Here is a 15,364-nt window from a genome sequence, read left to right on the forward strand (position 1 = left end):
AACATTTAGCTTGATTTCACCAGAAGGAAAATAAAATAGGACGTACGTTTAAGATATATGTTTTTAATATGTTAACCTATTTCTTTAGTATGGCTCATGAATGTTAAAAAAAAAAAACAAACAAAAAAAAAACTCCAATACCAAATTTGAATTTATATTGCATGCTTGTGATGGGTAATAACAACAAGATGGCATCTTGTTGTTTTCGTTAAAAGCGCACAAAAACTCATGCTGGGCAGCCATTAGGCGTAACTAGCTTTTGTGCGTGCTTTGTAATTGTCGTAGCACAAAGCTACAAAACTAATATACCCCCAAATGTCATGTTCTTTTGTGGGGCAGCCCTGATTACTATGGCAAAAGGGACAGAATGTAACCATTATGGATGGAGCTATGCCAAATTGGTGCATGGCAGGCTAGATATAGGCCACAGGCTGTTGTGGAATGGGGAGACCAAATTGTCATTTTTTATATGGATAGATGGGAGAAAACGCTCACATTGGCCATACTGGTTATTTAAATGAAATATAAAGGGGGTTACTGGGCAAATCTGGACAGTTTATTTTTGTGCACAGTGTTAAATGGCTTTACCAAAATACAATTCATGTAATTTTGTATTAACCAGTCTGTTGGTACCATTCCATTGGATTTTTAATCATCCACCTCACTGCATAATCCCCCTATCACGATTGCAGTCATGTCCCCCCTCACCATCAACCTGCACCCATCAATATTAAGTAACTCCCTTATCCACAGTCATGATTAACTCCCTCATCATCATTAACATGTCCTTCCTGCATCATTACCTCAATCAACTCCTGAATCAATCATTATTAATCCTCCCTCCTTAACCTGCAATCCTCTCATTAACTCCATCATCATTTATTAACCTTTTCATTATTAACCCATCACCCTCACCCACCATACTACACCTCTGCATTTACTCAGAGGGGAAGTATCCATACATCAGCTCCATTGTGAGTACTAACTTGCCTCCGCAGAGCCTGTGCCCACTTGATAAGACAGGAACTGACCTGTGATCAGTTGCCCACTGATCAAGTATAAACCTGGCAATTCAGAATGCCGGGCCTTATTGCACAGCATTCTGGGACATCAATTAGATGCCAGTGCTGATGGCCACAACAGCTTAGCACAGAGTTCTCTGCTACTGCATATTCTTCTCCAAGAACAGCAGTGCAAGTGGTATAGACACAAATGTCCTTATACACGCTGGGCATGGATACCCAAGGATTAAGGGCAAGTGCCCAATTATTATGTGCTAATCTTTGGTCTTTTCTTGTATGCAAGCGTCCAGTGGAGGAGGGTTTAGTTAGAGTAGTGGAAATGGAAAAGGAGCAGTTGGAGAGGAACTGGGGTATAGCCATGTAGATGTATATGGGCAATCATGCTGAATTTTGGAGTTTGTAGTATTGCATACCTGCAAATATTCCCGATAGGAAAATAGTGACATTTAAACCTACACCTCCTGATCCACCCAAACCACATCCGCTGCTGGCAGGGTAGTAAACCTTTTCAGACAAGCCTCACCCCTTTAGGCAATAAAAACCAGGAGAGTATAGAGAAAGCTTGGACTATTGGCATATGCAATATTGGTGTTTATGGTGTTAATAGGAGAAACTTGACATGACAAGGACTCTCCTGTCACTACCACTTTACTGATATTAACATATTCATATATAAAAGCAGACAATGCCATACAAGTTAAAAGACTGGTCTTCACTTCTTTCACTATTTCCCTCACATGTTCTACTCACCAAGATAATACACACAGTAGCGCGATTTCAATACATGGTTAGTGACATACAAGCCATACCAAAACCATGTTCACCCAACACTGTGACGCAGCTAAAAAGACATGTGTTCACAGTTTTCATTTTCTGCCCTTGGCCATGCTCACTCTAACAAGACAATGAGATATAATACTGGAGGTAATTCATGTAATGACATTGATTATTTATGAACCAGCATGCCAAATGTTAATCTTCACCTTATCAACATGAGCTCTCAGGGCACCAGCTGCATTGTTTTGAATGAATAAACAGTGGTGGAAACATGCAGGAGGCAAGAAAGTAAGAGAGGAATTTCAGTTTTCTAACCATAAAATAACCAAACAAGTGGTATCCAAGACTCCCAGCATGCTCAGTTAGCCCATGACATCTTCTGTACTTTTCAGCAATAAGAGCTCTGAATTTTGTTTTGCTCCTTTCATCTGTGTTTTACGCAAACAGGTCCCTCTAAACATTCCCAAATTGTTCATTTTTACGGTATTCTGTCATTTACAAGTGTGATACAAAATCAATAAACTGATTGCAGCTCATTTCTACTGCCACTACACTCTGCACTTCAGAAATCTAAATTACAAGTAACACACACACATGCATAAAATTATATGAATACTGAAAGTTCAACTAAAATGTTTGTCTGGCGTAGTTATTTTATGGTTATCCAAACTGCAGTAAACTGGAAGTTTTCAAGAAATATAATCCAATATGAATAACTGATTCACAAAAGAATTTCAGAATCCATTTCAGTATAACTTACATTTGGAAAATAAAATACATAAAAGTTAAAAACATGAAATTCCTATCTCACGCCAGCATTACAAATATAACATGGACAAATAAAATGCTTGTGTTTAGGATTATTTTCTTGATACATCACTTATAGCAATAACTATTGCAGCTGGATAGCATGACTCGTAAGCCTGAAATAATATTTTCTCTCTAGTTAGGATGATTGCAACATAGCTAAAAAAGGAAAATTCCAACTGCATAATAAAACTAGACAAGAGACATGAATGCACAGCAAGGGTTTAGGTGGCAGTGAAGGAAAATATAGAACCACGAAGCCAACAAAAAATAGCCTAGATATAAGTGACCATTTGTACATCTTTAGAAGGCCACGTGAGATTAAAACATGAATTAGATCCTCAAATCACCTTTCTATTATGAAGCAATGAGACAGTCCTGTTCTCCTGCAGGATAATCATGGATATGCCTAATTCCTCTATTAAATCCTTGAAAGAAAATTGAATATGAGACTTGCAGTATATGGTTTATTGAGGAACAGTTAATAATCACAAAGTCAGACAGGAGCAATGTGTACACTGCAGATTGCTGCATTGAAGGTTTGTACTATTCACAACGTTAGTCCAAGTATGAATCACCAAAGTGGTGTAGCGACATTTCCTACATATGCACCGTCATCAAGCACACCACAAGGCTACCTGCTTGTTAAGAGCATTGTACTTATAAGTTTCCTTCTCCAAGTAATGAACAGTAAGCAAGGCGTACATGTTCAAGACTAAATATCATTCTAACTTCTATTGTTTTAACCGTGAGCTTGAACTTTCAATCACGAATTCAGCCATGGAAGTCAAACCCAAAATGAACTGGCCCCAAAATTACATTCGTACCATGATCAAGTTTGAGGCCCTCAAAACAGACCAATTCTAATGACTTTAGAGATATTCAAATTGTTTGAACCAGTTCAAATCAGGACTAGCCATGATAGATTAGATTATGGCGGACACCAAGGACACTGGTTGAGAAACACTGTTTTAGATTATATAATCTATCCAACAACATGCCAATAAATGTAATTTAATAACTTTTCTCCAAAATGTCTTATTCCTATTGAATAAACGCTACTAATTATTTAACAATGTTCAAAGTTTTGAGTTAACCATCAGGATGAAAGAGAATGAATCATTGCAGAGAAAAGTCCAATAAAAATAAAATACTTTTTGAGAATTTTTCTCACTAGTTTCTGGCTTGCTAGCGGATCTGCCAACGTCAAGATAATTTGGGTCACCTTAACGTTTTCATCTATGTATCTCTACAATTGATGGTTTCCACACACCCTTTTGGGACTAGTAAGTATAACTGACATTTCACATTTGAAAGAAATCCACAAAGGAGACTTATCCTTTAATACAATAATTCATTTGGAATAGGCTAATACAACCTTCAACAATATACCCCCGTTTTCTGTTCAATGTTAGGGATGTAGGGAGGCATAAACATAGGTCTACATTAAATGTAAACAAAAAAAACACAACAAATAATATATACACATATGTACATATAAAGTAGTTATGACAGCATTTTGATTACTTATATTTTACTAATCAATTTCATGAATAAACCTCTCAATATATATTAGCGTTTAAATTTTACAATAGAAAGTTTCAAATACAACATATGCTTTATTTTAAATATTCATAATATATTCATTTTAATACAAATCTGTGTGTGTATATTACATTAAATGCATAGAGTAAAGCAAAGAATTGTAGCTTTAAAACGAAATGCAGTAGGCATAATATTTGCTGGTTCAGTGCTAGCGTCTCGGCTGTTCTATGGCCCCCCCGTATCCGGAAGACAAAGTGCCAGTATTTAGCAGAGTCAACAAACTTTATGCCTATGGCATTTTCTTTTTGTCACCGCAACTCCTTAAAAATTAATTTCACTGTTTACTGTAAATATTGCATTGTGCACTTTTGTTCTTTTGTACAAGTTAAGTCTGATACCTCATATGTTGTCCTGGTATAACTTTAGTAAGTCTTCTGGGATTTATAAAAGGACAATAGTAGTGTCATGACAACGGTACAAGCTCTTATATTAGATCGTATATACATATGTATACATAATATTTAATTCATATTACTTATTATTTTCCTTTGCTACTTTGCCATTTGTACTTATTTGGGAACCTGCATCTATGCAACCAATTGAGGAGTCTCATTATATACCGCTCATGAATTAATTTATCAATGTTTTGCAATGTGTAATAGGAATAGGAAAACATATTAGTCGACTGCATGACTTATAGTCTTAATTCTTCTTCAAAATTGTTGCCTAAATAAATACTATTTGTCATTTTATTTTGTATTATTTTATTTTGTGTTGTGAACATGTAGTGAGTGTTTATTTTTATTTATTTTTACTCCCTTTGGTAACCCTCTCGACTTGTCTTTTTTTAGACCCTGGTTCCTACCTCTGCTGCCCACCACTAGTTACATCTCTGGGTTACAGATTTGCATCCATAAGAGATTTCATATTAAAAAAAAATGTATGTTGTGAGGACAAAATGGGGGACATGAGGTACATCAACACAAAGAAAAAACGTATTTAATGTTAACGCTGCGGAATTAGTGGCGCTATATATATAGCTGATTATGATGAAGGTTGGTGAGGCAGGTATAGGTCTGTTTATAAAATGGGAATGTTATTTATTTAATGTCAGGGCTGGATTGGGGGGAATGGGGAGGCCTAGACCATTCCCTCACTGCTCTGCTTTCCAGGAGGTGGATAATAAACTCCTTTCCAAGCAGGGTCCCAGTGATTTGGCCAAGAAGCAACTGAGTATAAGACACCAGAAGCAGCAGCAGGTAGTCAATGCTGCAAGAACAGGTAGGAGAGCGCAGCACAGGGTTGGAGGGCGGTCTAGTGTTTGTAAAGACCTAGGCACATCACCACTCTACCATGGCCCCAGGCAGTGAAATGCCACTTGGAACTGGCATCTACTCCAACCAAGATGGGAAGGGGTAGGGGCATAACTGTTCTCTCTTGCTTGGGGCACTAAAATGTCTAGTTATGGCTCTGTTTCTTGTACTATGCTTTCTAAAAGCAGCAGCATGCTACCCATTGGTTCCAAATAGTTCTGTTTTTACTCTGTTTACATTTTACAATAGATAATTAAATCCCAACTGAAATGCCCATAGATGAAGTATGAAAAACCTTCCAGTCTGGCCTAGACTTTCCAATTAAATTTTTTTAAGCTTAAAATGTATAGTATACTGCATCATCAAAAAGTGCTTTTGTCTGTCTTCTCCATTATTAATCAAATGTCAATGGCTACAGTAGGCACATGAGTGACAGGGAGGAGACAAATGAAAGTGTTCTTCTATTATAGATGGAAATATTGCCCTTTTCAGGGATCATTTGAAAAAGCAATTTCAAAAGGTTTAAACCTGGTTTTAAACACACAATCATTTAGATTTTAAAAGACATCAATGTGGTTTCATGTGGAGATGACTGGCTTACTCGTTGCTGAATACTTTATATATGGATATATACATATGCATAAAGATATTATATTATCTCTATCTATAGTGAAAATAATAAACAATACTAAGTTTGATTTAACAACTATGAAAACGTTCAATCACAGTTTCCCCATATATTTCGGGTTTAGCTGGTAAGTCAGCTATAAAAGGTCTGTTACACCTACACATGGCAGAAAGGAATTTGCTCAGCACATAATCAAATATTTAACTCTCCTGCATTATCAGTTGCTGTACTAGGTACTCTTCATTGCTGTGCCGCACAAGAACTCTGTCTTAGAAAGGGTTATGCTCAGGTGCTTGAGATCATCTTACCGTTATCTAGTTCCAGGCAGAGGTTGTATACAGCAAGTGGCCTCTTGTTACGGTGCCTCCTTGACTGTCTAGGTGGGGCACGTGGAGAAAGAGACGTTGGCTCTTGCACGGAGTCATCTGGAGGGTTGCTAAAAATCTGAAACCAAGCATACAAAATATATTACCTATTGGCAGGAGCATTATGCAGGAATCCTGTATCAAGTTTGGAGCCCATACAAGAGTGCTGAAAGTGATCATTAAAACTCCAGACTACAGTATATTATATGGAGCATGACCGTTATCTTCCAGATATGCCTAGTCTCTTACTACAGCTTTCCCAATATTGCTGTCCTTTACGTCTTTCACAACACAAATACATTTAAGAAATACTGTATTTTACAGGAAAAACAAAACAAAGATGCACTTTTTATACTAATAGTGTGGTGAAACGAGGTATTAATATCACCCTAACCAGCCTGTTCCTCGTTTCTCATAAGATGTGGATTATAGCATGTACTTTTTTTTAGCCCTTGCCTTTGTTCCCCAGCTGAACAGAGTACAACTGCAGTGTCTAGTTACATGTGGATAAGTGGACATTGTAGCCATGCCTACATAAGAAACTTCTTCATTCCATATTACCTATTGCAAAAACGTGTTAGTTACTAATCCAGTGAGGCTATTATGAATTGTTCTCAAATTGAAGCCAGGTGGGTTATGGGTAAAGATCAGGTGGTGTCCAGGATACAGGTGAGGGGGCTGGAGCTGAATTCATTCTCCCCCCTCCTTTTTCCATAGGAAGCATGGAACAGCTGGGGACCCTGCGATATCACAAAGTAGTGTAAGGGGTTAATTTTAGGAGGGGCTGACTGCTACCCTATCTTTGGAGGTGGGGGAGGCTAATTAGTATCCATTGTTCTCCATAGGACTAGTCCAGACATTTTGTCTGAATTCCAGCAGGGGGCTTCTGTGGAAACACAGCTTATCTCCAATCCCTCCTCCAACCCCCTGATCCAGGTCCCACCAATGTTTAAATAAGAGAGAACGCCAGGGGTTTGCCCAGAGAGGGGAAAACACAGTGGAAATTTGACCCGAGCTATAAGGAGCCACTCCAGGGGGAGGGGAGATATTCATTCTGAGATTTGATTCATGGAAGGTGCAGTGTAGCTGGTTTTGAGATTTCGATCTCTACCAATGGACTACAGCTGCAGCTAAGAGAAGAACTCCAAGGGTCTTTAAGTCAGGACATCCAGGTGACTGTAGCTCTTTAAGCTAGTGGGGTAAGGGACAGATGATGTGGTAAACCTGCCTGGCATTTATTTGCTGTGTGTACATAATCTGGTGATTGTTTTTATTACAATAAATGTATTGCTTTCCTTTCTAACTGAATTTGCCTGAGTGACTAATAAGAACCTTAGAAGGTGCTGGGTAGGCTTCCCAGGCCTAGGAAGGCACCCGTGGGTGGCCAGCCAGAGTGAAGTGGGTAGAATTGGGCCAGAAAACCCAGTATCTTCACAAATACTATGGTTGAAATGGGGACAAAAAAACAAACCTGTAAGTGGCTTGTTTGGGGCTATTCTTCCTGCTTCAACGTGCTGCATTTTGTCATTAACATTTGTTCTACCATTCAATCATTGAAATCATTGCGCAATACATCAGAAATGCATGGAAATCTTGGTTTGTGTTCTTTTCATACATTTACTAGAAAACACTAAGCACTAGAAAATGGACATTGTCAACACAAAGAATAAAAAAAGATCTGTATAAAAAAACATAAAAGTCAATGTGTTATGTTTCTTCATGCAATGAAAACTCATGAAACCCTATTAAATGCACAGATTTGTACAAGCCATAAAACAGAAATGATCTCTTTAATCATTAGATCTGTCAATTAACCACAACATACTTTTCAAAGGAAACAAATTAGCCTTTATGTAATAGTTTCTCTATTTTGCAGTCTCTACAACCTGCTGAGACAGCTGCACACACAATATACCAAATGGCAAACATTACAAGCATATATAATGCAATATATGAAGAAACAAATCCAAACTACGAATAAAAGTTGCTTATAAACATTTCAAAATGATAGAGTCTCAGATGAATATACATGATGAGGAAAACTAGAACACATGCATGATGGGGTTGACGATAGGATTGAAAATCATTGGCTTAGTGCTTGTACACATGGGCACTTAATATTTGTGATTGTTACAATTGTCCCCTGAGATTTCAGCATCTCAACTTGAAAAGCTGTTAATATGGGGTTCAAGAACTCTATATTAGTCACTTTTTGATTACACACTGACACTTTTTGAATGTTTGGTGAACCAAGGACACAACTTGTTCTGTTCCCTATCAGTGAAGCATTTGAAAAATTGTTAGTCTGACCAAATTTACGATAGGAAACAAAGAACTCTGTTAGAATAGTCATTCAAACAGTGAACTTTGAAATTTATACATTCAAAAGAGTTTTGATTTCACATTTAGTTTGATTTTAATCATATCTGCTGAGTCAGTTACTAGATGTTTTTGAAGAACGGTAATTCCACATACTAGATGCCTTTGTTTAAATCGGAACCTTCAGATTAGAATAATGAATGAATGAGGAATCTGAGCAGCCAATCAAAACTTTAAATCTTCATGATATTCCCACCCATAAACTTGTCAATCAAATGCCAGAAATTTCAGAACACCAATATGTCAAATCTACAGATATCTCATGAATGCTAACATAGTAAGATATAATTGTCTTACAATGGTGCTATGACAGATAAGCTTATATTAATTGGAGGGAAGTGCTTGAGTTTAACTCTTTGGCTGCTAAGTCTTGTGCTTTTCAAAACTTCAGTCTCCCTATCACTGACTCACAAAATATTAGTTTTGCTCCAACTTAATTATTGCCTGTTGATATATTTTTCTTGGGCAATAAAAGAGCTATGATCTCATCAGCGGGCTTCAAAGTAATTGGGGGCACCCTCATTGAAAAAGATCATCCCCTTTTAAACAAGGTGCTCTAACTTAAATTTTTAAATATCAGGCAATAACAAAAATAGAAAAAGAAAGAAGGAGGGAGGCTCAGATGTCATCCACCAAAGTACAAAGTAAATGTATGAACATTCATTTGAAATTGGGGAGTCCCTCTTTTTTGTATATTTTTTTTAAATAAAAATAATATTGTACCTAGAAATAGGTGGTTCTTGTAAAGACATGGGGGTATATTTACTAAACTGGGGGTTTGAAAAAGTGGAGATGTTGCCTATAGCAACCAATCAGATTCTAGCTGTCATTTTGCAGAATGCGCTAAATAAATGACAGCTAGAATCCGATTGGTTGCTATAAGCAATATCTCCACTTTTTCAAACCCGCAGTTTAGTAAAACTACAGGGCTTATACAACATCCACTTTTTGAAAGATAGAAAGTTTATTCATTCTAACAAGGGAGGCTCCTTTTTATTTGCCTGTTGATCATGTTAACCAGACAACAAAAAATACATTTATGCAACTAAAAGTATTAAGTGCATATTTATACTGGAACCGCTTTATGCTAAGACAAGCCATAGCCACACAAATGGGGTAAAGTACTTACAAAAACACCTGCAGCTATTCAGAAAAGAATGACAATCCCTTCTCTTCAACAGTTTGCCCTACTTTTGTTTGGAAATTAATAACAAAAAAAAGCATCATTTTAAACTACTTGGCTATTTTCCAAAAACTACTGTGCACTTTAGTTGTGATTTATACAGAAACCAAAAGGTATTTTCTGAAAATGCAGTCTTCTGAAAAAAACAAGGTATGTGTGAGTAATGCACATAAAAATAACAGCTATAAGTCAGAATGGGATGACACCAAAAGCTCCAAAATATTCTCAGCAGAGGAGTGAAAAAATGTCTTAGCTGCAAAGAGAATAAACACCTCACTTATTTACAGGGAGAGACCTGACTGCGGACTGGGGAGCAGTTAGTTTTTATCTTTAATAATATATTATATGCCCTCTTTATTAATGAACATGACATAGTTTGAAGAAAAAAATGACATTGTTACCTGTTCAATAGTGTTTATTGTGATTGTTTACATCAATTTCTGTCATCACTAAAAAGTTTAAGTTAACACTTGAAGTTCATCTGACCAGTTCATCAATTATTACTGGGGTAAAATGTTACATGTAGTGAATCGTATATAGTGAATATAGTGAATGCGCATGGGGAGTGAATGCTAGCCCGTCTGGTCCAATCCCATAGAAAAGCTACCGCAGCATAAATTGCTGAAAAGTAAATGCTGGCTATGTTAGAAAAGTGACAGAACACACAGTGCATTGCAGCTTGCTGCGCATGGGGCTGCATAGCCGCAGGCCGGCCAGATCCCGGTCCACCACCTAAAATGGGCACGTGAACTCTAGAACTGGACCACGGAACAAAGAAAGAAGGTGGCCTGGTCTGATGAATCATGTTTTCTTTTACCGGCCGGGTGTGTGTGCTTCATTTACCTGGGGAAGAGATGGCACCAGGATGCACTATGGGTAGAAGGCAAGCCAAAGGAGGCAATGTGATGCTCTGGGCAATGCTCTGCTAAGAATCCTTGAGTCCTGACATTCATGTGGATGATACTTTGACAAGTACCACCTATCTAAACATTGTTGCAGACCACGTACACCCCTTCATAGCAGCGGTATTCCCTGTTGGCAGTGGCCTCTTTCAGCAGGATAAAGCAGCTGTCACACTGCAAAACTTATTCAGGAATGGTTTGAGGAACATGTTCAAGTGGTTGATTTGGCCTCCAAATTCCCCAGATCTCACTCCGATCGAGCATCTGTAGGATGTGCTGTAAAAAGTCAGAGCCATGGAGGCCTGACCTCACAACTTACAGGACTTAAAGGATCTGCTGCTAATGCCTTGGTGCCAGATACCACAGGCAGGGCCTGATCAGCCAATAGGCTGACCAGGCTGCAGCTTGGGGCGCTGGAGCCAAGGGGCGCAGCGTCACCAAGATGTTTTTTTTGGTTCTGTTTTTTTCTAAATGTGGAAGCCGGAGTCATCGGGACCGCCCCCTGGTCTAAAGGAGCGGTCCCGACTGTCACTATCACATGACAGGCAGTCTGGCAGAGATCGCTGCTAGCTGCCTTTCAGTGTGGCCGCGGGCGCTTCTTACTCTGTCACCTGAGATCAGGACTTCCACATCTCATGTGACCAGAGTAAGAAGCGCCCGCGGCCACACTGACAGGCCGCTAGCAGCAATCTCTACCAGACTGCCTGTCACACACAACGCTGAAGAGAGGACTCCACAGCAGGTAAGTCCATTCTAATGTCTCGGGGGGAGGGGCGGCAGATGGCAGGTGAGGTGGCTGAAGGGGGCAGGTGAGGTAGCTGAAGGGGGCAGGGGAGGTGGCTGAAGGGGGCGCTACGGCTGAAATAGCTTAGGGCAGCCGGAACCCTTAAATCGGGCCCTGACCACAGCACACATTCAGATGTCTTGTGGTGTCCATGCCTCGACAGGTTAAAGCTTCATAGTATGTACTGGTCTGTAGAGACTGGAGACAGCGTGACAAAGGGCACTCTATTATATCTATAGCAAGAAAGGGAAATGGGTGATACATAAATGAAAGTAAAATACTGAAGGTGTTTTGTCACAAAAAAAGTTCAGTGTCGCTGTCTGTTGTGCTGGCAGCAATAACAAATATGTATTGTAAATAAACAAGAAGCATCTGAAAAGGGGAGTGTTTCACAGATATTGTTATTTCTAATGCAGTTGGGTTGGTCGAATATTTTTTCTCTTGTGTTCGGATTGGTTACAGCAGGGGCAAAAGCAAGATTTCTAGAGGAGTATTTCCAAATATTTGGTTTTGGGCGAAAAGCAAACTAAACTATTTAAAAATACTTGCAATAACACTACAATTAGAAAAATACAATGTATATAAATGTAATGATGCATGTTATATACATATTATATCACCTACTCAATTAAATAAAAAAAAATACAATTAGTGTTAAAATTATCACCTTGTTCTTTCCACCACTCTTAGCAGCTAAGAAACTGCAGAAAAGCACAAGTAGCTTACTTTTACTTCATTTTCTGTTTACCTAAATTCACAGAAACATTAGAGCCAAAACTAAGTACAATCACAGTGGCCATTTTGTTGAAGCCAACATTCATTAAAACATAGGCAGATCCCCACAAAAATGGGTCTTAAAATTTACACTAAGTGTTATAGTTTTTTAATGCAGGCAGGAGGAAAAGGTGGTTCATAGAAGTGGTTTCCTCCTTTTTAATCACAGAACTATTAGGATTTGAGTTTAGAAGGGTTTCTGGGCAACTGGAAACCCTGTACAGGTAGGTGAAAGCCATATGTCCATTCTAGTTCACAGTTTACTGACGATTACAGACTTGAAAAACTCTGCTCGCTTTAAAGTAACTTACACAGATTTCTCTGTGGAGAAGAAACTGCTTTAATAAATGTCACTTTCAAATATAAATGCAGTGGTATTCATAGGGTTAATCTTCCCATGACAATCCACACGCAAACAGGAAAATACCGAAAACGCAATTCTAGTTCTACTTGCACATGATTATGCAAGCATGAAACTTCACACTTAACAGTGCATATCCTGTTGTGTCTCACTGCTAAGATACCATAAATTCAAAATATTTATCACTTGAGTTCAAAGAATTTGTCTGCTAAGCTTTTATTTTTCTTTCTTGAAAATGTCTTCTCTTTAGCTAGGAAGTCATTTTCTTCCTCATGGTACCACACTGCCCTCTTATGAGTACTATACAGGACAAAGCAGCTTCTCTTGTAAAAGTACTTGACTAGTAATCTAACATCTAGTCCTGAGCTATAAAAGCAATAATTAATATTTTTTCCATTTTCAATGCGTTTCTAAGCATATACTATAGTAGTAAAACCTATTCCATGTTCTGTGGGCCCTAAAATATAAATCTGCATATAGTAATAGAAATTAATTGCATGCATTATTCTTAGGACCTTGTGCAGTATCTGGATATGAAGTAGATATCACTATTAAATACGAATACATTTTTTTTTTTTAACTATTTATTTTGAAAAATAACAATCATGTACAGATAAGAATCAACAATTAGTACATTTGCAGGGCAAGAAACAAAAACAAAAGAGAACACTCTTTCCGTTATCCATACAATTCCTTACTACTAATACATTTTTTAATACTTGAGTGAACTATAATTTACATAGAGTTTTATAATGCACTGAGTAAACTCACTCAAAAAAACCAAGTTTTATATATGAAGTTTGAACGTAAAATACATTTGTCAGTCTTCTGATATTCCATTGAAGTAGTAGTAAGTATATAAGTATGTCCTTACCCTCTAGCACAGTTACCACACGTCTAGCAGACACTGAAATGGTGTAAATCTAAGTCAAAAAGATCCAATGACAAATCATAGCATGTCCAATGACATCATTGTCCCTGCTCTCCCACCAATCCGCAGTCTGTATAAATCATTTTTGTTACTGACAGCTAATCATTTCACACAAAAGAAATGCTAGATGTTTCTCCAAACGAATAGACCTACACAATGCCACACGGATTTTCTTACACACATCAGAAATTTTAAGTATGTTATTTTGTTCAGTAATATACATAAATGTTAAAAGTTGACCAAATCAACATTCACTTGTTATACCATATTAACCATAAATGACAGAACTCACTGTAACACAAAGATAAAGCATAATGACAGAGCCTACTATACTGAAATCATGTGTTTACTCAAACTGTAGTTCTAAGTTGGCAATTGGGGTCTGCAATAGTAGGATCTGTTGGCTGTGGGCTGTCAAAAGCATTCCCTGAGCTTTGGGGGCCTGAGGTTATAGCTGGGATGTTCTATGAAGATGATCACACCCAAGGTGTTCAGACGGAAATTCTTCCCAGCTCACTTGTGGGAATGAATACAATTATGAGATATAAAATTCAGCAGTAATTCAAGGGCATAGAATTAAGGAATGTTGCTTATATAGAGCTCTCTCTCTCTCTCTTTGCTCTGATTGGCTGACCACTTTCAATCAGTCAGTAACACAAAGCTATATTTAAACCGATTTTCACTCTTCTGATTGGACTGATTAACATATTATTCTCCAACTTGAGTGTGTGAAAAGTTTCAAGGTCCCACTACTGCAGTTAAATCTGTGCTAATATTACTCAAGTGCCCACATTTTTAAGTTGGTATTATTTTTCGTGCTTTCATCCCTGCAATTAAAGTGAACAAATATTATTGAATTAACCAATTATTTATTTTTGGTGTAAATATTGCATGGTACCAGATTGTAAAAAGAAAGATGCAATTAAACAACAAATTTAATTTCTAATCTAATTTCAGAATCATGTCATATTTTGGGAAGGAATATGGAATGGCACAAAGTTCTACAAGGATGTAGAAGCCCATTAGCTATAGGATTCACCTGGCCACTCACATCTGCTCTTTAATAAATGACTATTGTATATTGTATTTGAGTCATTGTGAGAGGCATTCCGCACTTTCATACTGACAATGAGCCACTTGTCTATGCTGTAGCCTTAGGCTATTGCCAGTAATAAGGGTTGTTTTCCTCCTACTAATGAAAATTGCTTCCTGGCCCTTTCTTATGTCTTACTGTCACCTCACTTGACTCTTACTTTGCTGTATTAAACAAATAGTTGAGGTAAAGCCATTAATAGCAGACGTGAGGCTGTGGGGTTAAAGCATGTCTTTTTTTCTTCCATCTCATATCCATCAAAAAGAATAAAAAATAATGAATGTGTGTATACTTCAGAGAGGGATTTTTTTTTATGCCTTTGTGTTGGCAGAAATGAAAGAAGTGTCTGGCATTTGTGTTTATAGAAAATCACCAGCCCCCCATTCCATCCCTCTGCAGAAGCCCTGGCCCAATTTCTGTGTATACTCTCATCATAAATTCATCTAATGAACTGTATTTAATTTCTAGATAATCTGTAGGTGAGAATTTATAGATGCACT

The 15,364-nt window shown here is 37.7% G+C and overlaps 1 protein-coding gene across 2 annotated transcripts in view; it reads right to left on the reverse strand.

Moving 5' to 3' along the window:
- Window positions 1-15,364, reverse strand: part of ARHGAP10 (Rho GTPase activating protein 10) — a 169,188-nt gene that overhangs the window by 38,019 nt on the left and 115,805 nt on the right. For both annotated transcript variants that reach the window (XM_075198927.1, XM_075198919.1), the window contains one exon: window positions 6,401-6,536. In XM_075198927.1, the coding sequence (XP_075055028.1) occupies window positions 6,401-6,536 (136 nt within the window). The remainder of the gene's footprint in view (window positions 1-6,400; window positions 6,537-15,364) is intronic.

This window comes from Mixophyes fleayi, chromosome 1 (genome assembly GCF_038048845.1).
Source record: "Mixophyes fleayi isolate aMixFle1 chromosome 1, aMixFle1.hap1, whole genome shotgun sequence".
Taxonomy (NCBI): Eukaryota; Metazoa; Chordata; class Amphibia; order Anura; family Limnodynastidae; genus Mixophyes; species Mixophyes fleayi.